General features: G+C 41.7%; 1 protein-coding gene across 1 annotated transcript; it reads right to left on the reverse strand.

Moving 5' to 3' along the window:
* Window positions 1-5,760: 5,760 nt before the first annotated feature.
* On the reverse strand, window positions 5,761-26,065 carry npc1 (Niemann-Pick disease, type C1). The gene is made up of 25 exons (XM_084058092.1): window positions 25,913-26,065; window positions 22,425-22,550; window positions 22,188-22,294; window positions 21,614-21,783; window positions 20,349-20,516; window positions 19,938-20,187; window positions 19,652-19,734; window positions 17,786-18,150; window positions 17,382-17,611; window positions 16,705-16,805; window positions 16,198-16,300; window positions 15,878-16,067; window positions 15,159-15,341; window positions 14,954-15,068; window positions 14,717-14,844; window positions 14,143-14,277; window positions 13,880-13,969; window positions 13,229-13,419; window positions 12,864-12,979; window positions 12,140-12,269; window positions 11,445-11,630; window positions 8,776-9,007; window positions 8,550-8,663; window positions 8,142-8,304; window positions 5,761-7,446 (listed from the first exon to the last, which is right to left on the reverse strand). The coding sequence occupies exons 1-25, from the start codon at window positions 25,991-25,993 to the stop codon at window positions 7,364-7,366; spliced, it is 3,840 nt and encodes a 1,279-aa protein (XP_083914218.1). The 5' UTR covers window positions 25,994-26,065; the 3' UTR covers window positions 5,761-7,363.
* Window positions 26,066-26,294: the final 229 nt, after the last annotated feature.

A 26,294-nucleotide genomic window follows, 5' to 3' on the forward strand; every position in this document is an offset into this window, starting at 1 on the left:
CTGTCTGTATAAGTGTCCTATCCGTCCTGTCTGTATAAGTGTCCTCTTATTTTATAATTTTTATCCCGCGATTTTTGTAACCCATTTTTTTCACCCGGTGCCAATTTCCTAAGTGATCCTGGGCGCTACACCAGCCCTACACCAGCACTACACCAGTCCCCCACAGCCAGGGAGGCCAGGGCCGAGCTCATGCTTCCTTCAGTGCATGAGAGCCAACTGACCTTCTTGTCACCTGACAGGGGGGAGTTTCCCTGGTTGGACGTAGCGCGTGGAAGGAACACGTTATTCCAACCAGTTCCCTTCCCCTCCATCAGGCGCCCCGGCTGTCATGGGGGAGGCGGTATAGTGACCAGGATTACTACATGTTTTTGTGAGGGTATTAACTACCCTAGGAGACACGGGGAGAACATGCAAACTCCACACAGAGTAGGCCCTTTCGCCAACCCCACCCTGGGTATGGGCGCTGATGACGCGGAGGAGAAGACACGCCCCCAGCGCCCACAGCGTCCCTGGCGGGAATCGAACCCAGGACCTTCTAGCTGTGAGGCGACAGCGCTACCGACTGCGCCACCGTGCCCCTCTGTATAAGTGTCCTATCCGTCCTGTCTATGTAAGTGTTCTATCCGTCCTGTCTGTGTAAGTGTCCTGTCTGTATAAGTGTCTTATCCGTCCTGTCTGTATAAGTGTCCTATCTGTCCTGTCTGTGTAAGTGTCCTATCCAATTGTTACAGTATCCGCCATTTCGTGATTATTCCTGTCTTACCTCACTTTGAAAGAGGCTAAGACTCTTTCAAAGTGACACATGTATTTATAGGCCGCTATACGTCACTAGCCAATCAGATCACACTATTTCACCGTATTGTCACGTGTCACGTGAGGCTTGACCAATGTTAGCTTGACATGTGGAAATTGCAAACAATGTCTCCTGGCGGAGACAATAATGACATGTGACGTGGCTCTGTAAGATGCTCTCTAAGAGATATTTATGAACCATGACGGCTAATTATAGCTCTGCACACACGTCATGCGAAGTCCGTCTCCCCTCGGCTCCCCGCTTTGATTTGCTTTGCGGCCCTAACCTTTAGCCATGTCTGCACACACGTCAGACCTGGCCTATATGGCCTATGACCCCCTAGATCCGAGGTCCAAAACTCATCAGATGTCAGGGCCGCTTCAAACTCTCCAAACATTTCCTCTGTCATCCCTTCTAAATAGTCAATTTCCTCCTCATCCTTCAATGGTGTGGCTAACAGTCTGATACAATCATCATAGGCCTAATATATAGGCCAGGTCTGCACACACGTCATGCGAAGTCCGGCTTCTCTGGCCTCCCCTCTCCTCCCGGCTCCTCTCCTCCCCTCTCCTCCCTCCCCGATTTGCTTTGCGGCCATAGCCTCTAGTCACATCCTCCCAACCTCCCAACCTCGGTCATGTTATAAAGAGGTCAGACTTCCTGTATCTGGTTGCTATGGCAACCTGCCAGATCAGGCTGAGGGTCTGATAGGCAAATCAGATAATCAATCAAACCGAGAGTCCAATCATAGATCGAGGTAGGGTAAGTTGCCTAAAACATAGCCATAGCTCTGATCAACAGTCTGTGGCAAATCTCGGGGCAAATGGAGGGATCCTGTGCTTGCTTACCCCGCACGAACTTTCAGAGCTTTTGTCAATTATATAGTATAAGATGAAGACAGGTTGAAAATGGGTGAACTCGTCAATCCTGATGTGAAAGAAAAATATTAGTATAGAAGAACAAAAAGATTGTTTGGTTGACAGCACCTCAGTAAAACTATGAAGGTGCTGTGAAGTTGGGAGGCACAAGGGGAAAATGAATGACCCCTGCTGGTGGAGCTTCCTCACCACAAGTATATAATTCTAAGGGGTTTACGGTTTTATGTCCCACAAAGGTTTGATAGTCTTGCAACATACTTTTGTGAGCCGTAGCTTTGATCTAAAAAAATTAAAAAGAAAAGGCATTAAAAACAACATCGTACAGTCATTACATGTGGTGTTAATGACTGTCTGTAGATCCTATTGCTTACATGTTAGACTACAACTTTTACTTTGAAGGACAAAGACCATGTGATTTAACACATAGTCACGTGACTTCTTTGTTTTGATGAAAAATGTAGATTTAAAGATGACTGACATTTTGAAAAACAAAGACAAAAAAACATGTTTTCCTTTGTCAGTCCCAAATCAAAATACGCCAAAATACTAATCAGAATATTAGAAAAATGGAGCATTTTCCTGATTTTTGGGTAGGCGACAAATTTGGAAAAATGAAGCCATTCTTTGATTTTTGTTCTGGGATAAAAAAATGTCAAAACCCGTTTTTAAGAGCTTTTTTCAGTGTCAGTCCCAAATCAAAAGATGCCAAAAGACTAATCAGAATATCAGAAAAATGGAGCATTTTCCTGATTTTTGGGTAGGCTAGAAAATTGGAAAAATGAAGACATTCTTTGATTTTTATTCTGGGATGAAAGATTTGAAAAAAAAACTATTTTGAGCTTTTCTCAGTGTCAGTCCCAAATCAAAACAAGACAAAATACTAAGCAGAATATCAGAAAAATGGAGCATTTTCCTGATTTTTTTGGTGGGATAGAAAATTGAAAAAATGAAGCAATGTTTTATCTAGGTTCTGAAACGAAAATCAGTAAAATAGACTTGAGAAGTGAATTCGAATTGAATCTCAGATTATACTAAGATTCCTTCACAGGTTTATGGGATTTTAGTATAATCTGAGCTTCAAATTGGAAGTGAATATTTGAAAAATTGAGCAATATCTAATTTGGGGTCTGAAAGGAAAATCAGTAAAATATTTTTTTTTAAAGTGAATTGGACTGAAATGTGAGATTATACTAAGATCCCCTGACCGGACATGCATGCTTGAGATTTTTTCTTTGAAATCATTTGTAGTTTGGGAGATATTTAACTTTAAGCGCCCCATGCATTGTGGATTTGGCAAAGGGAAACGAGTACAGGCTACTAATCCTACATACTTACTGCTAGTAACCCCATTCATTCTTTAAAATGTTCATCTTACTGTGGACATGTTTGCCTGAAAAGGAATCTTTGAAATGTTTAATAGTTTTAGAATTGTACTCCTTTAAAAGTTCAGAGATTTATAATGGAGGTCGATGGAAGAATTTGGGACCTCAAAAAAACACAAGAAAACACTTTCACCTAGAAACTCCATTCACAGTTCAAAAAAATCCACCTTACTGTGGACATGCAAGCCTGGGATTTTTTCTTTGAAATCATTTGTAGTTTGGGAGATATTTAACTTTAAGCGCCCCATGCATTGTGGATACGGCAAAGGGAAACGAGTACAGGCTACTAATCCTACATACTTACTGCTAGTAACCCCATTCATACTTTAAAATGTTCATCTTACTGTGGACATGTTTGCCTGAAAAGGAATCTTTGAAATGTTTAATAGTTTTAGAATTGTACTCCTTTAAAAGTTCCGAGATTTATAATGGAGGTCGATGATGGATTTTAGCACCTAAAAAAAAAACAAAAAAAAAAACTTTCACCTAGAAACTCCATTCACAATTTTAAAATTCCACCTTACTGTGGACATGCATGCTTGAGATTTTTTCTTTGAAATCATTTGTAGTTTTGGAGATATTTAACTTTAGGCGCCCAATGCATTGTCAATGCGGAAACTGACATTCAAAGGGAAACGAGTACAGGCTACTAATCCTACATACTTACTGCTAGTAACCCCATTCATACTTTAAAATGTTCATCTTACTGTGGACATGTTTGCCTGAAAAGGAATCTTTGAAATGTTGCATAGTTGTAGAATTGTACTCCTTTAAAAGTTCAGAGATTTATAATGGAGGCGGATGGAAGGTTTTGGGACCTCAAAAAAACACTTTCACCTAGAACCTAACCTTTCACTGAAGAGCACGCGCGTGGACAGCATGAGCATGAACCGTTGTGGTGCAGTAGTTTAGATACAGGGCTTGCAACCAGAAGGATACCGGTTCAAATCCAGCCAGATCTTTTCTCCAACTTTTACCTGGCGCTTTTACCTTTATCTAATCTTTCAGTGAATAGCACGCAAGTGAACATGATAAGTAAGAACCACTGTGTCAATCTCAAGCATACATGTCCACAGTAAGGTGGAATTTTTAAATTGTGAATCAAGTTAAAGTATGTAGGAGCAGAGAGGTGCCAAAGTTTTCAGATGTACGTTTTAAAAGTTAAATATCTCAAAAACTACAAAACAATTCAAAGTAAAAAGTTCAAGCATTTGTGTCCACAGTAAGATGAATTATAAAAAGTGTGAATAGTTTCTAGGTGAAAGCGTTGTTTGAGGTGCCAAAACACTACCACACTAATGAGAATGAGAGAGAGAGAGAGAGAGAGGGGGGGAGGGAGGGAGAGAGAGAGAGAGAGCTTGCCCACTCACCTTCCAACAAAAAGAACAATCAAATACTGCCATTGTGATTTGCATATCAAATTAACATGAATGGCCGTGGCTGCATATCAGTGAGGGGCCACACAAAAAGGGTGGAATCCCCCAAAACAGGATAAGAACAGGAGAAATGGAAGAACAGGAGACGTCCAGGAGATGGGGTCAAATAACAGGATTCTCCTGGTGAGAACAGAGGGGTTGGCAGGTCTGTTTTACTCTGTCAATACTTTGTACTTTTTTCAAGTAAAGTAATTTAGTACATGTACTCAAGTACGACACAGATCAGCTATTTTCTAAAGATGTGTATATCTTTTGAAAACCTGTTGTTCTGTGTAATGAGTATTTACTTCTGGTACTTTTAGGTATATTTTGATGCCAATAGTTTTGTACTTTTACTCAAGTAAAATTTTGAATAGCATTTACTTGTAGCAGAGTATTTGCGAGTACTTCTTCCACCACTGATTAATGGTAGAACTCCCTTTTAACTGATATAAATAAAAAGAACAAATATGGATGCATTAGTATTGGTGATATATATTCCAAACAAAATAAGAAAGTCATAAAATTTAAAGTGGTGTACCATTTTTTTTTTAAACACAACACCTAGTACAATCAAGGCTAGGTAGAGAACTAAATCATACACACCATTAAAACCTAACAGCCTAGGTTTTGTTTCTCTCCTTTGTGTAAAATTGTGTGTAAAACTGTGTGCTTCTGGACAAATGTTTCACCCACAACGATGCACTGCATTGTCAACAAGCATAAGTCATTAATTCTTTCAATTTTATGTTAGCTTTTTTTTTTCTTTTATAGATTGCCCAGTACCAGGCTCAACATTGAATGAGGTATGACATGTACTTAGAACAAAAAAAAAAGAAACAATTGCAAAATGGGACAACCAACCAATGTCAAGTATAAAGCTGCAATCGGTAAATTTCATATCCAACCTGGGATTTTACTCCGGGTCTCCTGCATGGGAGACCAAAGGTCTACTGCTCAAGAAAGAATCCCAAAAGGTTGGCCAAGGGAGAAATCGCACTCATGCGCTTCAGGCATTACTACTCAACACCAGGGTTTAACCCTTTAAGACCTGGAGACGCATTTGTGTCACTTCTTGATTTGAGCTAAAATAAGCATTATTTTACACATTGGCTATTCAAAAATAGCAGATAGATCTGCTATTTTTGAGAAATCGTAAAAATGTGTGCAAATCTTTGAATAATGAATATACTTTTTTTCAAGCGAACATTTGGAACTCGAATCTTTGCTTCTGGGGGGGGGGGGGGGGGGGGGGGGGTCCCTGGAACAACATAATTTGAGATGGGGATCCTTGGCCAAATACATGCCATTTTGGGGGTCCTTGACATGAAAAAAAAGAACCACTGATATTATGGCGACATGTTTTTCAAAAAAAACTGTTAAATCCCCCAGAAGCAAAGATTTGAGTTACAAATGATCGCTTTTGTAACTCAAATCTCAAGATTTGCAAAAAAAATAACGATTTAAAAAAAATTGCAGATCTACAAGATCTGCTGTTTTTGAATAGCCAAAGTGTAAAATAATGCTTTTTTAGCTCAAATGAAAAAGTGACACAGATGCGTTCCAGGTCTTAATGGGTTAAATGTCTCAATATTAGAGTAGAGAGACACCTCGCTTTCTTAAAAGTTACACCTAACCTTTTATAAAATAAGTTACGGATTGCAGCTTTAACAAAGGAATGCTACTGCTCCTTGGCACACACTCACATTGGGCATTACGACCTCCTCCAGCAAACATATCACCCCTTTCAAATCGATTAACACACCATTGCGAAAACTAATGAACTTATCCAACAGTCACAATTTCAGGCAACATGAGGCCGGGCGTTGACACAAGTGAATCAGGATATGTAAAGCCGGACGCTCCGCTTGAGAGGAACGCATTTACTCTTTTTGTGCCTTGTGAAGCAACAAATTCCTTTGCAAGGCATGTCTGAAACGTTTTCTCCGTTGTTTGTAACGTCCCCAGAGGGGGCTTTACAGTAGATTTAATGACAAAATGTTTTAGCTTGAACAAAGCTTTCCACAGAGGTATTACAAGATGTAGGATTACACAGTTAGCCCGCTAACATTCTACAATCAGTTTTGTTTTGTAGCTGTAAATGTAAATGAACATTAGACCTCATTTAGAGCTCTGTGGCAAACCTTGTAATCCTGATTCTTACCCCCCACCTTGATCTAAAAAGTGATGAGGTTGTTTCAGTCAGTAACTTCAGTATGTTATCCACCATTAGTAACCATTATATTATCACTACCATTATCGTAATTACTGTCATTATTAGTTCAAGTTAAATTAGCGTATACAGTGATACACTCAATCATGTATTTACCATATCAAATAGTTCTACAAAAGTGCCACATTAGTAAACCGTTTCATAAACATTTTCCTTTACACATTCTATTTTTTCCAGTTGCATATACATAAATTATATACAGTATATATATATATAAAAAACAACAACAGTCAACTGTTACCCTTTTAAGATTCCTGCAAGAAAATAGCGACTAGCATATGGAGCTGACTGAAAGCTTCCGTCCGTCATCTCGTGTTGAGGGTAGCGTCTCTCCTACTTTCACACGGTCTTATTGCAGTTCCATGGCGAGCTAGGTGGCACTCATGTCAAAGATAGTGTAGTCTGAACTGACCATAGACCTAGAGGGTGATGGTGGCGTGGCTACAGTCTACAGAGGAGGGGAAAATATACCGTACAACAATTATAAGCTTAGACAAGGCCTCTGGTTCTCTCACTCCCAAGTGGTTTCCTGAGTTACATCCTTGCATAGTTGTAGTGGCGATGATGAGTGTGTCAGTAATCACAGAAACTGCTCAAGCTCACTCCCACGTGGTCTTTGCCAGTTCATTGTTAGTTCATTGTTCAACGTCTGAAGTAGCGTGCTAGTAGTTGAGGAGGCGCTCCCTTTCTGTCCCTGCGTAGCGCTTGTTGGCTGCCAACACCTTTGCTTTGTTTGCGGAAGGACCTGCAAAATGATTTAACACAACAGTGTGACATCAGAGCCACTTCACTTCATTTCAATTCAATGCACGTGCAGCCACTGTGGCAGCAGAAATCATGTGATTGCATGTGAAAGTGTAACAAGTGCTGAGGTAGTAGCTTAGTTTTCTTTGACAATAAAAAAACCCTCAAAAGTGCATTCCTAAAAATTATCAAGGATAATCACACAGAAGGTGTGATGTATGATAATGTAATGCAGAGATTCCCTGTGTATTCTTGTGTTGATGCTGTCCAGCTGGTAGTAGTAGATATGACAGAGAATGCATGTTTAACAGCTAGTGCAGTTAAATGTAGCTATGAGTCTATCAAGTATACTATATATCCCATATTCATAAGGCAGCCATTTTGCTCTTACTTCACACTCAGGGGGGTGGGGTTTCCCACGTCAATGGTCTATTGTTTGGTCTCAAATTATATGTACTGTACAAGTACATGTATATTTTAAACACTTGATTCCTAGAGTCCCTATCCCGGTCATGTCATAACTGTCAAAAATGCAATGAAACTAAGCGAACATAGCCAATCTACAAGACAACAATGCCTTGCGTTGTGAGCTGGTAGATCAGCTATTTTCGGTGGAAAGATTGGAAAAAAGGAGGGGGCCTAGTATAGAAGAAGTATATAGGGTTTAAGTTGTTAAAGCCTTGTGATGGTTCTGACCTATATAGCTGAGCAGCACAGGCAGGAAGATGAGTCCATGCGTGGCCCCCAGCAGCACTATGGCAAGGTACATGCGGAAGTAGAAGATCTGGAAGATCTGGGACTTGGACAGGGCCAGAATCAGGATGCCACCAAACTTGGTTAATGTGATCCCGCTGAAAACCTGCAAACAAGGCACAGTGCACAGCTCACACGAGGCTCAAAAAGGCATCATCACTTGCCTTCATGCATGAAAATCCAAAAGTTCTACTTAAAGCTATAGTAACGGCAGGCAGTGCTGTTCCTAAGACAGTATCTAAGTCAGTTACTTGTTGCCAGGGCTTCCACCTCTGGTTGTGAGCTTGATCACTGTACTGTAGTTGACGAGCAACTACAGTAAGTATAAGTGAGGCTAACAATGAGACTTACTGAGCTGCCCATGTGGGCCAGAGCCTCCTCGGCTCGCTCCACCCTGTTGCTCTTCACGCTAATGGAGAACGCCCGCATGATGTGACTGCAGAACTCCACAGAGATGCCAACGCTCTGCAAAAACACAAACACAAAAAGGTCACGCGCGGAAAGCTGAACAACAAACAGATCTGCTGCCTCATGCTGGATATTTCACTTGTAGACCAGCTAATCATTGAGCCTTTACCATGACAAGGTTGACCAGGGACACAGCGTTGAGGCTGATGCCAAACAGCCACATGACCCCAAACATGTTGATCAGGATCATGGCGATGGTGACGCTGACGAGCACGGCCGACCACAGCTCGAAGCCCAACAACACTGCGGTCACTACGAAAACGGCCGCTAGCGACACGCTCAGGTTCATGGCTGCGTCGTAGGCGATGGTCAGGTACTGCTCGTAGAAAACGTAGAACACACTATAGAGAGAGAAGAGCAAAGGGAGGATAAGCAGGAGCGACCATGAAGCGACTTGTTTCATATATTCACAGAGCTCAACGTGGGGTCCCAGGAAAGCAGGAAACAACATTTTTAAGACCTTGTTTTGACGTTTTTGGGGTCTTACCATAGAGTTATAATACGTATATCTAGAGAGCGGACGGCCTATTCACCTAATCATTTCAATGAAAGTTGCTCACCAGCACATGAAGCACCCCGAAGTACCTCTACTTCCTGGATTGGCTCCAATGTAGGAGCCAATAGAACAGCCGCACTAGCGTTTCAGACGATACAAGCATGCGCAGTAGCGTTCTAAATGCGGAAGTATTGCAATGCCATATTTGGCCACCAGGCTTCTATGGCTTCAATAATCCTCCGCCTCCATATATCACAAACGCAACATCTAATCATCCCCAAATTGGCAATTAGCATGTTGAAGGGCCTCTAAAAAGAGCACCCTTCCAAATACACTTTCACTTCTGCCCATAGGGTACGCCACGAACATGACCAGTTTACCAGTCGTACAAACTCCCATTTCCCCCCACGAAACGTCCTCGTGTCCTGATGGCTGCACCCCATGACTGACACAGCCCTGGGTAGGCAACATGGCCTGGTGGAGATCTACACTCTGAGGTTTTTTTTTCTTGTTTGCATTGTTTTGTATGCGTGTATGAGTGTGCTTGCGAGCGAGCATGTGCATGGGTGCGAGTGTGTACAGCTTTTTATTGCATCTTCGTATTACTGTATGGTTTAGTACTGCATTTAATGCTGTATTTATTGTCTATTTTGCAGTTTTTACTTTAATCATCTTATTGTGCCACTGCTGCTGTTCCACCCTGAACGTCCCCCTTGGGGATTAATAAAGTTTGATTCTATCCCATTTTTTTGGTCTTTCATTGCCATTCACAACCTCTCACCTAAAGCCTATTTAAAGCAAGCTTGCTAGCAGGACCTACAGGGCATGTACTCATCACGAATATCCAGCAGACCAAGTTAATTATACTGTTAAGGTTATAATAGAGCAAATCTAAACCATCTACTTGACAAGGATGTTTATGTTGAACATTTGCCTCTACTCATCTGGTTGTGCTCTACACTGTAGTGCCATATTATCCTATTCCATCCTAAAATATTAACTTCATTTCTATGTATTGCACCCTGAATTTCCCCCTGGGGGATTAATAAAGTGTTATCCTATCCTGTGTTATCCCATTCATCAGTTAGTGTTGTGCTGTACTGCATGTAGACTTTCTGGAATCTAGGATACAGTGGACTAGAAGTATAAAGTGAATGGTTACGGTCAAACATTTGCTATGGGCTATAAATGTTGCTGTGAACGATGTTATCTATGGCACAATTGTATAGCACCCTTGAACTTTGATTTCAAAACAAACTCAACTGTCATAATATAGTCAACCATAAAAATTAAAGGGATATTTCACTTTCAAATATGTTTGTAGTCATTTTAACGTCTACTCAAGCTTTTGTGAGCACGCCAGACAGTTTTTAAGTTGCTTGATTCAGTATTTAGATATTTGTTATTCATTTTATCAGACACGCCCACTTCCTATCCAACCCATTGTAACTTCAAACTCCATTTTAACCATGTTATATTAATTGAAAACTGACTGATATTGTCCTTCTAATACGTGAGGGGGTCATGCTTTTTCAATGGCTTTTTCCATGTATTTTTATAATTGTAAAATTAAAAGAATAAAAATAAATAAAGACGATATCAGTCACCTGAACCAAGGACGTGTGTTTTCAATGAATCTAACATGGTTAAAATAGAGTTTGAAGTTGTTTGGGTTTGTATAGGAAGGGGGCGTGTCTGATAAAATGAATATAAAATATCTAATTGCTAAATCAAACAACTTAACTCATTGAGTGCCAGAATTGCCAGAATTATTTCAGAATGATGTTGTCCCAGTGCCAGAGTTTTTTTCACAGAAAAAAAAAGTGCTTAGGAAGTGAGATACAGCCCTTTTCATTTCTAAGTTAAACAAGGAGTGGATGGAGCTGCAAATCTTCAGATGATGATATCTTGGGTTCTGGACATGTTTAAAAAAATATAAAAAAACGTCAAACACGTCATTGGCACGTTGAGCCATAGCGGTAAAAACATGTGAAACACGTTAATGGCACTCAATGAGTTAAAACTGTCTGGGATCAACAAAAAAAATTGCTCAAAAAACCCAGAGTAGCAATAAAATGACCCCAAACATGTTTGAAAGTGAAGTATCCCTTTAACCTCACAGTTCCCTAACAGTGAGCGTTCCTTCTGTAATGAATGGAAATCTGACAATTTACAGACTATAACCCAAAGGTCTTAATTCACATTTTAGGCTAAGGCATGAAGATTGGAAGCAGATTTCTTGGTTTAAGCATTTTTGTTTGCTCCGATTAAAAAAGGTTTACCTGTAAGGGAAAACCTTATGGCCCACAGCCTGCGTTATGTTGTCAGCCAGAACACGGGCCATCTTCAGGGCCTGTATGTAGTCTGATGAGTTCTGCAGGATGGTGTGGTAGGTCATGAAGTAGGTGGCTCCTACACCTGTGTCATTTGGATACAGGTGCACCGCAGAGCTGTAGGCAGCATGGCCACTAGGGGGAAGCACACAAAAGCAGACATTTTTAATCTTCAAAAACTTTAAATTTTCTTTAACATTTTTTCAAAAATAGTGAAAATACCAGACCTCACAACGTGGCGCAATGCGACACGTTTTGAGCTGGTAGATCAGCTATTTCCACTATTCAATGTACAACAAAGTATATACGGCTTAAGTGGACAAATAAGGTGAACTGAGCAGGAATATAATAATGTATTATTAATTAATTAATAGCATAATGTAATTTAAAAATGGTATCACAGGAATCAGAAGTGGTACTGTCATGGCCCTCTCTTGGTTTAAGACCTGTCAATTGACCACAGCAATTGTGGTCAACTATTGCAGCCCTACTGGATGAAAAAAAATGAAGAAAGGAGACTAGCAATTTACCCCAATTTACCCCCTCCACACACACACTTTTATTTTAATAATCAATTAAATCGAGTTGTTAAATTAACTGTTGCACCCTTACACATTAATAATAATTCTTTAAACACAAATTACCCTTTTCCACAATTGATGTTGGGGTTGTCGGACAGAAACATGGGTAGGAACCGCAAGAAGTCTTCCCCTTCCGGCCTCTGCTTCCCACTGGCAGTCATGGGTCGACAGTGAAGACACGATGGATCCACCACTGGAAAACACAGCATCACAGAATTTCCACCAGACCAAGCAATAAGATGTGGGCGGTTACTGAAACTGTTGCTAGAGTTACTGTATGTTTGATAACAGGGATATCTGTTAGTCATCACATTGATTCACAGACTGAATCTTAGGAGACTTAAAAAGTTACTTTGGATAGAAAAGGAAAAAAGCCCAAAAGCTACAGTACATTGTATTATGTAATTTAGCGGGGGGGGGGAAAGGATATTAAATCAAATATTAAAATATTAAAAGAGCAAAACAAAATCACAGCATTTTTCAGGGCACTAAACCAAGAGGATGCTTCCAATGAGTGCTTGATTTCCTCTGTGAACACTTCACACCTTAAACATAACAGTCCTTCCAAAAAGAATCACAAGGGAAAGTTTAATAATAGGAATCCAATTTCAACTAAATAGCACAAATGTCAATCATGTGCTACTTGGCTATTTTATTGTAGAAAACAACTTCCTCTTGCTTTTTAAAAACACAAGCACGGGTGACATATGGAGTCAGCAGAGAATGACAGAAGGGTTTAAAAGAGGAGAAGAGCATGTGGAATGCGGTGGGTGGGTTAATGGTTTACCTGAGGCGTTGCAGAACGCCCCCGTGGAGTTGAAGTATCGACAGCAGGATGACTGGGGCTTCACCCAGTCAAAGTAGTCATCGAGCCAGGAGGATGGTGTGAAGGCAACAGTAGTGCTGCGAGCAAAAGAGTGAAATTAAAACTCTGAAGTCAGGGCTGCAACAAATTGAGGCCAAAAATTCCAACTAAAAACATTTCTACATTTTATCAGCTAAATCGACTAGTCTGATCAACCACTCAAGCCCTACTAACAATTTTTCAGCAAAATCTCCTCATTTAGTATAGACTGATCTTACATAGTACAAACGGTAACTTTTGTCTTGAACAAATTGTCTGTTGTAACTGAATAGTTACTCGTTTCTTACTAGTTGCTGATGAGTGAGGAGTAGTAGACCTGCTGGACTAGGGAGTTGTTGTTGCAACCCACTCCTCCACACACACTGTTCTGACCGTCCAGGCTGGTGTAGTCGATCCCTTCCTCCACAACAAAGTACACCGGAGGGCCAGTGTGGAGGTATGTTGTCAGGTTCTTGAAGTACTGCAACACATAGGAGTCCTAGGCAAACAGAACAGAAAGAGAGGAAGGTATGTATAGTAGTGAAACACAGGAATTCTAGGCAAAAGGAACAGAAAGTTTCATTCCACAGAACATCACAGATGTGAAAATAAAATCTGAAATATGTCTAGGAATAGAACTGTATGTATAGTAGTGAAACACAGGAGTTCTAGGCAAAAGGAACAGAAAGTTTCATTTCACAAAACATGACAGATGTGAAAATAAAATCTGAAATATGTCTAGGAATTGAACTGTTTGACATGCAGTAGGACATTCGCGTTCTTCCACTTGGAAGATAACGCTCAATGAAAACCCAACTCTAAAATGTTATTCTCAATGTATTTAATTGTTCTCCATTTGCTGTCTGGCAGTGGCACAATGTTGAAATCACCAACACAACGAGACTTCTCAGGTACAACGTATGAGGACAACGATCTTGACGAGAACTACACAGACTTACATCCGGCATGGAGAGTTTCTGATCCAGTCCGATCTCTACTTTATTCACCACAGCAATACTGAAGGAGAGCATCCCCACAAACACTGCAACCTAAACAAAGGGAGGAGAGGTTACAGAATCGTTGTAATCTCGACTAAACTACCACAAAACATTTTGAGCAAAATGAGCAGCCCGATTTGGTACTCAGAAGACATAGAAGGCATGTGGGAGAGCTGATCATCATTTATGTTCTTCAGTATCAAAAGCATCATTGGATTACTTACTACTATGGGTCGCACCCACTCCTTGAGGATAAAGGGGGCGTATATCTTCTTGAAGAAGCGGAAGAGGAAGCCATCAGTCTTTTCTCCCTGACCTTCTGGAAGCTTCACACAGCAAATAATATCCAGCCGATTCCCCTACAAACACAACACACCACAATACAATTAATTTCAATATTCTATATAGAGCTGAACATTTTTCTATAGCTCGTTTATGGCCCCTAAAATGATGATATATTGAACAATTGTATATAATCACAATCGTTTTTATAGAAACAATGGTTCCATAATATAGATGGTAAAAAAAATGTATGTGGCATATCTAGTTAAGAAAAAGGAGTTGTGAGTATACAAATTATGCAGGATTAAGTAGAACTAGATTTTTTCCCCATCTGATAACATAATAGAGCACTTAGGCTATTAACTCAGGCTATTACAATTTGCAGGCCTTCTAATTCACTTCATCTAATGGGCACACACCTCAGATACCCTGTAATGGCTCCCGCCTTGTTCTTCCTGTGAGTCATCACCGCCCCCTCAGCACCACAGTCCTAAATACCACCACATTCATTCTCACCTCCTGTCTGCTGGCATCCAGGCCCAACAGGCTGACAAAGCAGCTGATCTGCATCAGGAAGTCAATAAAGACGGCCAAGCCGGCAAACAGAGAGAATGTCCTCACCGCCGGCATGTCAGACAGGGCTCCTGCCAAAGTCAGCATACTCGTTATATAACTTTTATAAAAATCATTATCTTATTTTTCTTATCATCATTATGTGTCAGTTTAAAAAACGGGGGTGTAGTGTGACAGTACCGAGGAAGAAGGCCACAGTCTCAGACAGGGAGGACAGGAGCATGCTGGGGGCTACGTCTCCAAGGATACGACCGATCTGCTGGTGCAGTTCCTCCTGATGCATGCGCTCATCCCTCTGTGTACACACACAAACACACATTGATGTTGCCCTAAAATTGTCACATTTACATAACCCAAAGGTTTTGGTGAAGAAATCATTTGTAACCTGGTATGTCTGCACTATGATGAAAATGTTGTCCACGCCCACAGCCAGCACCAAGAAGGGGATGACCTCGATGACGATGAGGGTGAGAGGGATGCCGGCGTAGCTGAAGATGCCCAGAGAGCAGGCCACGGAGCTCAGCACGATCAGGATGCCCGCTATCCCCAGAGAAATCTTAGAGTCCACCTAGATTGGCACAAAGCCAATGAGTCAGTCATACTGTATACCAGCTCCAAGAACTCGTCAGGCGTGTCAGGCTGGTTTCACTCCATCGCTGAACATTTCTGAGTTCGTAGGTCATGTTTGAGTAAGAGTGACGTTTGAATGAATCAACCTTCAATGTTTACACAGCCAAATCCTGACTACTGATTCAAACACATGGACCCTAGCGTCACTATTCGGGGGTGAACACAAGCTCATTAAAGTATCAAGCTTGTAGATCTTTGGCGAAGAGATTTAGTGTTAAAAAAAACTGTGTAGACCCCTGGGGGACTCCGGTCAACAAAGCATAAAGGGTTTAACTGGTCAACTCTTAGAGTGTGCTGTAAAAATACACCCGTTAGGGTTAAATCAACACTCAGGATTTTGCTGTGTGATTTGGCTAGCAAAGTGCAAACCACCGAAACGACTTTGAACCCATTCCACCATTAGGATGGGACGGTAACACTATGACACACTGAACAAAATCGAGGACAATTGCAACACTAAGGGGAGCGTCTCACCATCAGTCGCCTGAGGCTTTGGATGTGACCGAGAGCCAGGGAGATGTAGACAAACATTATGATGTAGCTGACTAATATGGTGCTGATGTCACTGGCGCTCTCCCTGTCGATCTCATCCTCTATACTCCTCTCCGAGTTAAACGCTACCGTCAGGTTGGGGTTGTTGTAGCTCTTCAGGTAACGGATGAATCTGAAACACACACACACACACACACAATATATAATAACATGAATGCAAAGGAATCTATCTTTGAGCAAAAGTAGCCCTGATGGGGAATAAACAACTTCTGCCCGCTCTCTTATGGATTTTAATGACTCACTCTTTCTCCCATGCCAGAGCTTTGCCCAGCTTGACTGTGTCGTTGTGGTAGTTGTTGACGGGGAACGTGATCACTAGAGCCGTGGCGTTGTTGTAGTTAGTGCCTATGAAGGAGGAACGAGAAAAGTGCCACAGTCAGGCCATGTAATAAACACAGCCGAATAGAAGCCATAATTAAAACAAAAATAATATTTCAATGGGTTATTTCAGCCAATGTACTGCATATCCAAACCACGATGATGAATCAGAGGCAGCAATGTAGCTGGCCTGTTTTGTCACCACTAGTGTCAACGGAGCATAAGATTGACCTCTTTGAAAGTATTCATAAATAAAATACATCCAGTACGGGGTCGATGACCCAAACAGTGACTTCTTGTGTGAGCAGTAAAACATTTAAACTTGGAAAAAATATGACAAAAATGATGCAACAATTGGAATTTAGAGAGTACGTTCTGTAGCGCATCCTCCGTTAACGTTTCCTTATCCCATTTGTGTGACTTCAGCTCACCGTCGTAACCCCCCAAAGCCAGCCAGGGGAACACAGGGCCTCCAAAGGTGCCCATACAAGGGTCATGAAGGACAGTCATGTCATCAAGGGATGCTGGAGAACTGAAAAGAAGAAGAGACAAAGAGGCCATGAAGTCATGGAGAGATTAGTCATTATCGAACGAGTCATCATCCAATCAACCCCAGCTATGAGTGCAGCTCATTCTTCTCTGAGGAAATTAATCATAAGACCATCCATCGCTGCAGGTTCTCTGTATATCTCTTTGTGTGACAACAGAGTAGCCAACAAAAATGAGGAAGCATGAATGATTGGCTCTATTTCTTGCATCAGAATTTCAGTGTTTACTCAAATACAGCTGTTGAGGTCCAACCTTAAATTCTGACCTTTTCCCTTTCACTTTGACAACAAAATTTAGTATGTTGGATTACCTATCTCATGCAATTTTCAAGTTGATTTTCATGCCTTCCTGAAACCAATAGTCTCCTCAAAAATAAAAACAAATGTAACGCTTTGGAAAATCATAAGCAATAATGTCAAGTGAGCATGCCAGACTGTCCTCCAACCTCTCACAGCATTCTACTCATGGGAGACTTCTACTCAAATCTGAAGGAAATTTAAACCAGAGGATGAAACTTCATTTTCCTCCAAAATGATACCACAAAGAAACACATTCCCACCTGACACAATAGAGGAAGTGAGTGTGTAAGTCAGCATAGATTATCCACGGGAGATCTCCATTGATGTGGTCCAGCACTTCATGGCTGTTCTGGAAGTAGTTGAGGACACTGAGGATGGTGCAGTTATTGTTGTACGGGGCCAGAGGAGCCAGACAAATATCCTCGAGGGTCACGTTCTGCCCGTCGTACTCGGCCACAAGGCCCTCGATGCCTAGCTGCAAATCCAGCACCTAGTTGTCCAGAAGAACCAAATGAGCAACACAAAACCCAACACAACAATGATAGCTGATCTTGATCATGTAGAACCTGTAAGCGTGTATTTGAGAAGACATGCTTATTTTATCCCCCCATAACCGCCCAGCACGCTAAATCGTTTGTGCTCACGATCCCTCTCCGTGGATCACCTGGTGTAGGATGTCCTTGTCCAAGATGGCTCCAAAAGGCACATTGGATCCAAATTGGGGCTCAAAGGTGAAGGTGCTGTTGAGCGGCGTGGTGATGATGAGCTGCTCGGTTCTGAAGAAGGGCGCGAAGTGGCTGTCAAAGAAGTCCTTCTCTTGGCGTGCTCGGCTATCAGGGGCTGACCAGATTTCAACGGGGTCGGTGGTGATGCGCATGTAGACCAGGCCTGACGAGGCGGCTGCCACCACAACCAGGGTTGACAGTATAACCACCAGGGGCTGCCGCACGCAGTAAGAGCCCCAAGCGGTAAAGAGGAGCCGCAGGGCATTCTCAAAGCGCTCCCCAAGTGTTTCACAGCATGTTGCATCTAGCCAGACAGAGGGAGACACCAGGATTATGTTCAGATCAGAGGGTGCCGAGTGAAAGGGCAATTTAGCCGACCTTTAATCCTATCACATTGGGAAATATTATGTTTGATATTTACAACTAGCCTGGTAAACCCTCCCTCCGGAAATCTAATTTCCATTTGATTTCAGGAGAGAGTCTGGCCTGAACCGCCTTTCTGCAATAATCGCTGTGGGCTGGAGTTGGGCGGGAGTAATACCGTTGACTGACAACCCCTTCAACCAATGATCGTTTTTCCCCTTCAACCAATCAGCAGTTCATGTTGACGAGCTCCAGACTATGTGACGCAACGGGACTTTTGGGACGGCCATGCCGAAAATAGGTTGCCTTATTGGGATACATGCGTGTCACTCCCCGCCCCTGCCGGTTCTCTAAATTTATATTTTTAAATAGGCTCTGTCATGATTAATTGACCACATATATGAAGTTAAACAACTAAATTCTATCCAAACGATATGTTAATAGTAAATTCCGTGCCTCAAAAAAGAAGTTTGAGACCGTTTTAAGAACGAAACTAAGAAGTGACGGCACTCGGACAACAACAATGGCTGCCGTTCGTCTTTTGTCGGCGGCTCTCAGGCTGCACTCGGCTTCATTCGGGCTCACTCGAACTCGCCACCTGATTGGCCAGCTGTCGCTGTCAATCACAGAACGATGTGCGACGACGCTGATAGGCTCGTCGGTTCGGAGAACAGAGCGATTATTGCAGAAAGGCGGTTCAGCCCAGACTCTCTCCTGAAGTCAAATGGAAATGAGATTTCCGGAGGGAGGGTTTACCAGGCTAATTTACAACTGCAAAGTCGCCTTTTAAGGTCTTAACAGACCAAGCTGCCTTGTCCTAACTATGTTGGGAGATCAGTTTGGGTGATGATGTTTGATCTCTCACATATAAAACACAATGCATAGGACGGACAGCCATTGTCTGTGTGAGAGGAAATAACTTTATACGCCTTTGGCCCTTTGCACCAAAATTAGCATGCATATTATGCAAGTGTTTTCAAACATGGAAAACTTGGCAAAAACTAGGCGATTGAATTCTTACTACGACCACCCACTGCCAGTAGATGTGTAGCCCTATGTCTTTGTTTTTTCTGGTTTGTCATGTTTGACCAAGGTCATTATGAGGCACACAACTACAGAAGCTAAATCCAAGATTACAAATAAAAGTCATCTCATTCACCAGAAATGAGTGTGCACACCACACACACACACACACACACACACACACACACACACACACACACACACACACACACACACACACACACACACACACACACACACACACACACACACACACACACACACACACACACACACACACACACACACACACACACACACACACACACTTTAATGGCCCGATTGCCTGACAACACCTTGGTGTGTTCACTTCAGGCCCTTAAGGTTTGACCGCAAAAGTTGCTTTGTGATTACTTCGAGCATACAGTAAATTACTGTACCTTGGTCAGGGTTGTCATTGTTCAGAGACATTGGGTTGTTGCTGTCCAGTATAGGGCCATATTCAGACATGATTGTCCTTTTCCTGTATGCAAGAAAAATATACAACAACGTCAAAATATATTGTCCAACTTTCTTCTTAGTTGTTGTTATTGAGCCTTGAAAAGTATGCATGGCTTTGTGTGTGATATGGGTCCATGCAGGACAAACCATGAATGCACACCATAACCTATAGATTACACACAATAAAAGAGAGAGACACGTCACTGGTATGTCCTGGTTCTTTACCTGTAGCACCAGGCTCCCAGCACAACGGCGATGAAGATGAGGAGGAAACACAAATAAGAGATCCACATGATTACAAACATGGCATCGATGCCAAGGATAGTCCAGGGAGGAGGCAGAGGAGGGGGGACTGGCTTGGGGCCGCAGGCCTCGTTGCAGTCCTGACAGGAACAGGGACCTGAGCCATCTTCCAGGCCCTCTGTGCAGGCGAACGTCCTGTTGTTCATGGGAGTGAAGCCAGACACTGGGACATCTGCAACAACAAAACGGCAAAACGAGTCACGGTGATGATGGTAACAGTAGAGATGTATGCATAATGTCGTTCTCAAAGATATTGCTGCAGTCATGTTTGCACTGCAGTGATGGCTATATAGGACAACAAAGTAATCTACTGTAGTACTAAAAGCGATTTACCTGAGAATATGGGGATTATGGAGAAAGGACTCTGGCCGTTGTTGATGTCAAACATGAACTGGATCCAGTTGGTGGCGTTGCAGTCCTTGGCCTCTTTACCACACAGCAGTGACAGGGCCTTGACGTTGGTAGAAGGATTCTCTACGTCCTTACAAGCATTGTACATGGCTGCGAAATGTAAAGACATCAGACTTAACTTATCTTTGAACCATGGAATGTCAACAATGCCCCACCCGACAACCCCATTCCCACTGCAGGTTGCGGTTTAGTTGTGCAACAACAATGCCGTGGTTGGTGTTGTAACTGCTCATTGAGAAAAATAGACCCTGGTATTGGTTAGGACACCTACTGAGATAATACTTCCTGAAGCTCATATGTGCAACATATCCTCTAGCAAAACTGGGTATCTTCTGGTAAAACCAGAAAGATGAGAAATTAAGGAAATGTTTTATGTGCATGTAAGATAAAGAACTAATGGGGCTGATAAAACAAAACACCTCAGGATAAAAGAAAGCAAAACCCCTCTGCATGGTAGGTGTATAAAAGCATGACTTGATAAGCAAGGGGCGGTCATATGTAGTTCCATTTGCTAAATATAGGACAATAGCAACCATTAGTCACCCCAGGGTAGCACGAGGGAGCGCATGAGTGTAAGTAAGGAAGTGATGTAGTTTACTAGTCAGCACATTCATCTGACGTGCACAGATAAATGTGTCGAGTAGTAAAGTACAACTTGTTCCCATGTGTCCTGACCATGTCATAGGAATAGCACCTAGCACCTTTCATTACTATTTGGCATTATTTCACGTATAGGGATATTTCACTTTTTTTTTTTTTATTGGGTAATTTTATGGTCTACTCAGGCTTTTGTGAGCCTACCAGACAGTTTTTAAGTTGCTTGATTCAGTATTTAGATATTCGATATTCATAAAAAATGTCTGGTAGGCTCACAAAAGCCTGAGTAGACGATAAAATGACCCAATTTTGGGGGAAAGTGAAATATCCTTTTAATGCCATGAACCTTAGGGTTCCAATTCTGAGCATGTCATAATAGACATAACATTCGGCACTTGCAACGCAACGTGTAAATGCATGTAGATCTGCAATTGAGGGAAGAGATTTGGTGTAGAGGGAAAAAAGGAGGGGATCAAGTACAGACCCCTGTGGGACCCCTGTCAATGAAGTAGTAGTAGTAGTAGTTTAAGTAGAAAAAGAAAAGGAAAGAAATTACATTACGTGACCAGACCGCCGCTGTACGAACTTACCATTAGCAAATGTCTGTCCAATGTAGTACTGCACTGCTTTCACATCGACATCGGACTTGTTAAGTGCGGGTTCTGGGCTAAACTCGGTGGCCATCATGAACTCACTCTGGTGGGGGCTGCAGGTCAGCTCACAGAACAGGTTCATCAGGTTGAAGAAACAGGCAGGGCATCTGCACACAGTAGCAGTGAGATAATCAAGCTGTGTAAAATGTTGTCCTCATTGACCTCTCCAGACTATAAAAGATGTTAAAGTGTGACCATAAATCTTAAATAGAAATGAAGACAGCGAGTCAACAAAAATACGGACAACACTACTTGCCAACATACTGTATGTACTGAATCATAAGAAACAGGCTCATGGAAATAATTAAACCTTTTTTGACATATATTTTGGTGCTTGCAAATCAAAGCCTCTCAAAATATAAACCATATACAGTATGGGAACGTGTACAGTACTAAACATTTTGAATTTATTTTTGTATTTATTTAATTTGCTTTTTATCATCATTTTTAAGTGAATGTAGGAGTGTGTCACCATGTGATCGCTTGGTTAACATTACAGCCATAATCATACCGAGACAGGAACTGAAGAGGCACCTGTAGGCTCCGTTTGAGCGTACTGAGCTGGGTAACATCACAGCACAAGCTTTGGTTTCCATAGACATATCCAGGACACAGCTCCTACATGAAAACCAAACACATCCTCAGTGAGCATCATGAGTGGTAGGCAAATACAGTATAGTGCCACTTGAATATGATTCAGAATTTTGGTTCCAGTGTTGAGAGGGGGGAGGGGGTGAGGGGTACATACCGTGAGAAGTTCATTGCCTTCAGCAGGCAGCGCTATGGGCGGACCAGTGTAATTGCAGTTGTACTTCTTCCCTTCAACTTTGGAGTCTCCACACTCACCATACCACACACAATGCTGGGCCTGAACCTGAGACAAAAGGCAACACATTACTGGACAATCATTTCTCTTGTGTGCTTTTGGCTCAAATCCATTTGGCAGTTTCATGTTCATGTTTCATGAACTCTGCAGACAGTCTCCATTTCCAACTTCTTATTACAGTGTCATAGTTCAACCAAGATGCTATATGGACAGAAACACTGAATACAATTATCTAGTTAAGATATGGAGCATAACACCAATTTGCATTTTACATGATTTACAATGTCTGCCCTGGATAGAGCCCACATACAGCATGCGTTATCATAGCTGAACCAAAGGACCAAACCAGGGCTACACTTGTGTTTCACCTGGGTTATACTTACTGTAGATGTATGCCGTGTCGCGAACAGAAAATAGACCATCTACAAGCTCACAATGTGCAAGGCATTGTGAGCTTGATAACAGTTTAACCAGATCTATCTTTGGTCATGTTTCATTTCCACCTTTGTTTACAGAACCTGTAGTGTCTATAATTAAAAAATCTTACTTCTGCAAATAATTTTTACTTGGCATTTGATGGCTTGGCATTATCTCTCGAGTCTCAACAGACCTGAGGTATCCAAATATTTGTGCTGAGTGCAGGCTGACTGCATCATGTGCTTAGCAGCTTTTATTGACTGAAGCTTCCTAAAAAATGGAAAAACTACTCTATACACTATAATTTGGCTTTGATACTTGACAAAATTATAAATCTGTACTAGTGTATAATTTGTTGGGGGAAAATGTTATCCTAACAAAAATAAAACATCTGAATGGACTGAAGTTTGCCGCTGCAAAATAAATCTTGCAGCTGGTCTGCAATCTGTCAAACCAGCTCTTCAGTTAGCTGACTATTCAGCTTTAGCCCTCTTGCACGTGGTCCTATTTCTCTCAGAGGGAAAAAAAAGGGGTGCGTTAGGGAACTTCACTTTGCTTGCACAATGTTTTATGACTTGGGCTACCGCTTACCCTCTGGCCTAGTCAGGTTCAAGGCCACCATTCAAATGCCACTATTTCCATAAAAGATGTTTTATTTTTTTCCAGAGGTACTGACAAGTGCAACCAACCATCCAGGTAACAGGCTGGGAGCTGACTACTTTGGTTTCACCAAACTGGAAGAAATTAGTTCTCTGTAATCTCAGAGCTGCCTACTACACATCCTAATGGAGGAAATAAGAATAACCCTAGGTTTCTTTGGACAGGCTGATAAAAGAAAGTTATCAAATGACCTAACTGCCCCCCCCCCCCCCCACACACACACACACACACACACACACACACACACACACACACACACACACACACACACACACACACACACACACACACACACACACACACACACCCCTCCAAACTGGTCAAGGCAGATCGCTGCCCACCTAAAGCCAGTTTCTGTTGCCGTTTCTCCCTGTAAGGGGCGTGTTTTCCCCCGTACAGGTGTGCTTCATGTCATGAGGTAATTGTTAAGTCTCGATAAATTCAAGAGTATGGTCTTGAAATATGCTTTAATATATAAACTATCATGAGATAACTTTGCACTTCAATTTTGCCAACAATTTCTCCAAAGTCAAACTACAAGCCCCATGTCTTCAGGCCTACAAGCAGCCGGCTGTAGAGTATTATTGAACCTTGATGAGTGTACGTGCTTATAGTATAAATCACTAAGCCACAGTCCCATTCTTCGTTTTTTTTTCAGTGGAGCCATTTTAAAGACGGATTATAATGAAACAGGCCAATTTTACCAGTGAAACAAAGATGAACGTAAAAAAAAAAAAAGAAAAGAGTCTGTGACCTGGTGCATGTCAGTGCATTCTAGAATACTGTTTGTAAGACCTCAGTCTCCTGCCCTGTAAGCCATTATTTTTGGGCCATCAACAGTCGAATAGCATCACACGTTTGGCAACTTATCAACATAACCAATGTGCAGTTTCAGCTTTGTTTAGAATAGACTTTGCTCTGTAGCCTTAACCTACATATTGACATAGTTATCGATATGAATACTAAAAGACCCCCAAACAAGCAAAACAGAGGTGAAGTGAGGACAATGTTTAAGTAAGTGACGATGATAAGTGATAACATTATCCAACCAAATCAAACTGAATTTGGACTGGAGTTGACCTAGCCCTAGAATGGCTGTGATATTACATACATTTCATGTATTCCAGATAACACATTAAAATGTATGTAATATCCCAGCCATTCTAGGGCTAGAGTGGACACTAAACCCTCACGCATTGACTGTCTTTTTGTGTGTGATGTAATAACAAATAATGTGTGCTCACAAATAGAGTGTACATGTACATACACACACACACAGTAACATCATCAATGATAAATGTATCCATTTGTAACTCAAGAGATTATAATTAATTTGTAAACTCTCAGTATTAACATGCCGGATGTTACTGTGTATTGCTACCTACCCATCTATCTAGGTTGGGTTGTGTCAGAGGATTATGTCAGAGGATTATTGCCAGCTATAGAGCAGTGGTTCTCAAAGTGGATTCCAGGGACTCTGTGGGTTCCTTTAGGGGGGTCTAAATGGACCCTTACAAGTCTGTAACTCTGACAGTCATTTGTACACTGTCAGAGTTAAGGGGAGACCTTGTCATTTTAAAGTTTGAGAACCACTGCTATTAGAGTATCATTTTTATAATGTCAATTCTTGTGTTGGACTGGATGGATGGCTGTCACTTCAAAAAGGGGAACAGCAACACATTCCACAGTGTTGTCGTCATCCCAACCAGCCGCATCTTGACGACAAGACACATGTGTGCAATGTGTTCCAGGCAGTGGTGTAAAGTAAGTACATTTACTTAAGTGCTGGACTTAAGTACACTTACACAGGAATGTTCACTTTACTGGAGTGGAGTGGAGAGTGTTTCCAATGTTCTGCATAATGAGTACTTTCTACTTTTGGTACGTATATTTTGATGCCAATACTTAGTATAGTACAATAGTACTTTTACTTCAAGTACATTTTGAATTCTGGACTTTTACTTGTAACAGAGTATCTTAACATTGTGGTATTGATACTTTTACGTATATGTAAAAAATGCGAGTACTTCTTCCATCACTGGTTATTCCAGCCCCAGGGATACTGTTATCCAAGCTGTAGCCGGTGTGCTATGACGACAGTTCAGCTAGCTAACCACATGATTGTTCATCTCCCTACAGTAAGACAGGCGGTTCATAATAATAACAACTACAGCAGCAGCCCTCGTTTTACAAACTATGAGTTAACATAAGTCGCACACAAAACAACAACACCATCACACACATCATGACGCCAACAGGCTCACATGATGATAATAAGCTACAGCAGGGTCATCTTTTTAAGTCGGGAGAAAAGCGAACGTCAACAAACTTACCCATTGATAATGTCCCACCGCCAAGAGAAGGAATAGGAGACATGGAAACAGGTTGTTATTCTTCGCTAACAGCCCCATCATTCGTCTATTACCTCCCACTGTAACATACAGAAACCTACTGACCACAATGACCAGAAACCTGCTGCTGCTAAACTTTACCGTTTCCTGTTATTGCTTTCTTCTTCTTCGTGGCTTTGCTATGGGCGGAGACAACCACCCCCGCCTCGATTAGTACCGCCTCCTGGTGCTGTAAAAGTATCAATGCAGCGATGTAGAAATACTCTGTTTACAAGTAAAAGTGTAGAATTCAAAATGTACTTGAATAAAAGTACAAAAGTATTGGTATCAAAATATACGTGCCACAACTCACAAGTACCAAAAG

The sequence above is a fragment of the Gymnoscopelus microlampas genome (genome assembly GCF_963454915.1).
Source record: "Gymnoscopelus microlampas genome assembly, chromosome: 5".
NCBI lineage: Eukaryota > Metazoa > Chordata > Actinopteri > Myctophiformes > Myctophidae > Gymnoscopelus > Gymnoscopelus microlampas.

Coding starts and splice junctions, on each gene's coding strand:
- npc1 (XM_084058092.1), bottom strand. CDS start 25,993: ATGATGGGGCTGTTAGCGAAGAATAACAACCTGTTTCCATGTCTCCTA. Junction 15,069..15,158: donor TCATAGTGCAGACATACCAG/GTTACAAATGAT, acceptor GTGTGTACACAG/AGGGATGAGCGCATGCATCA. Junction 8,305..8,549: donor TGGCCCACATGGGCAGCTCA/GTAAGTCTCATT, acceptor CCTTGTTTGCAG/GTTTTCAGCGGGATCACATT.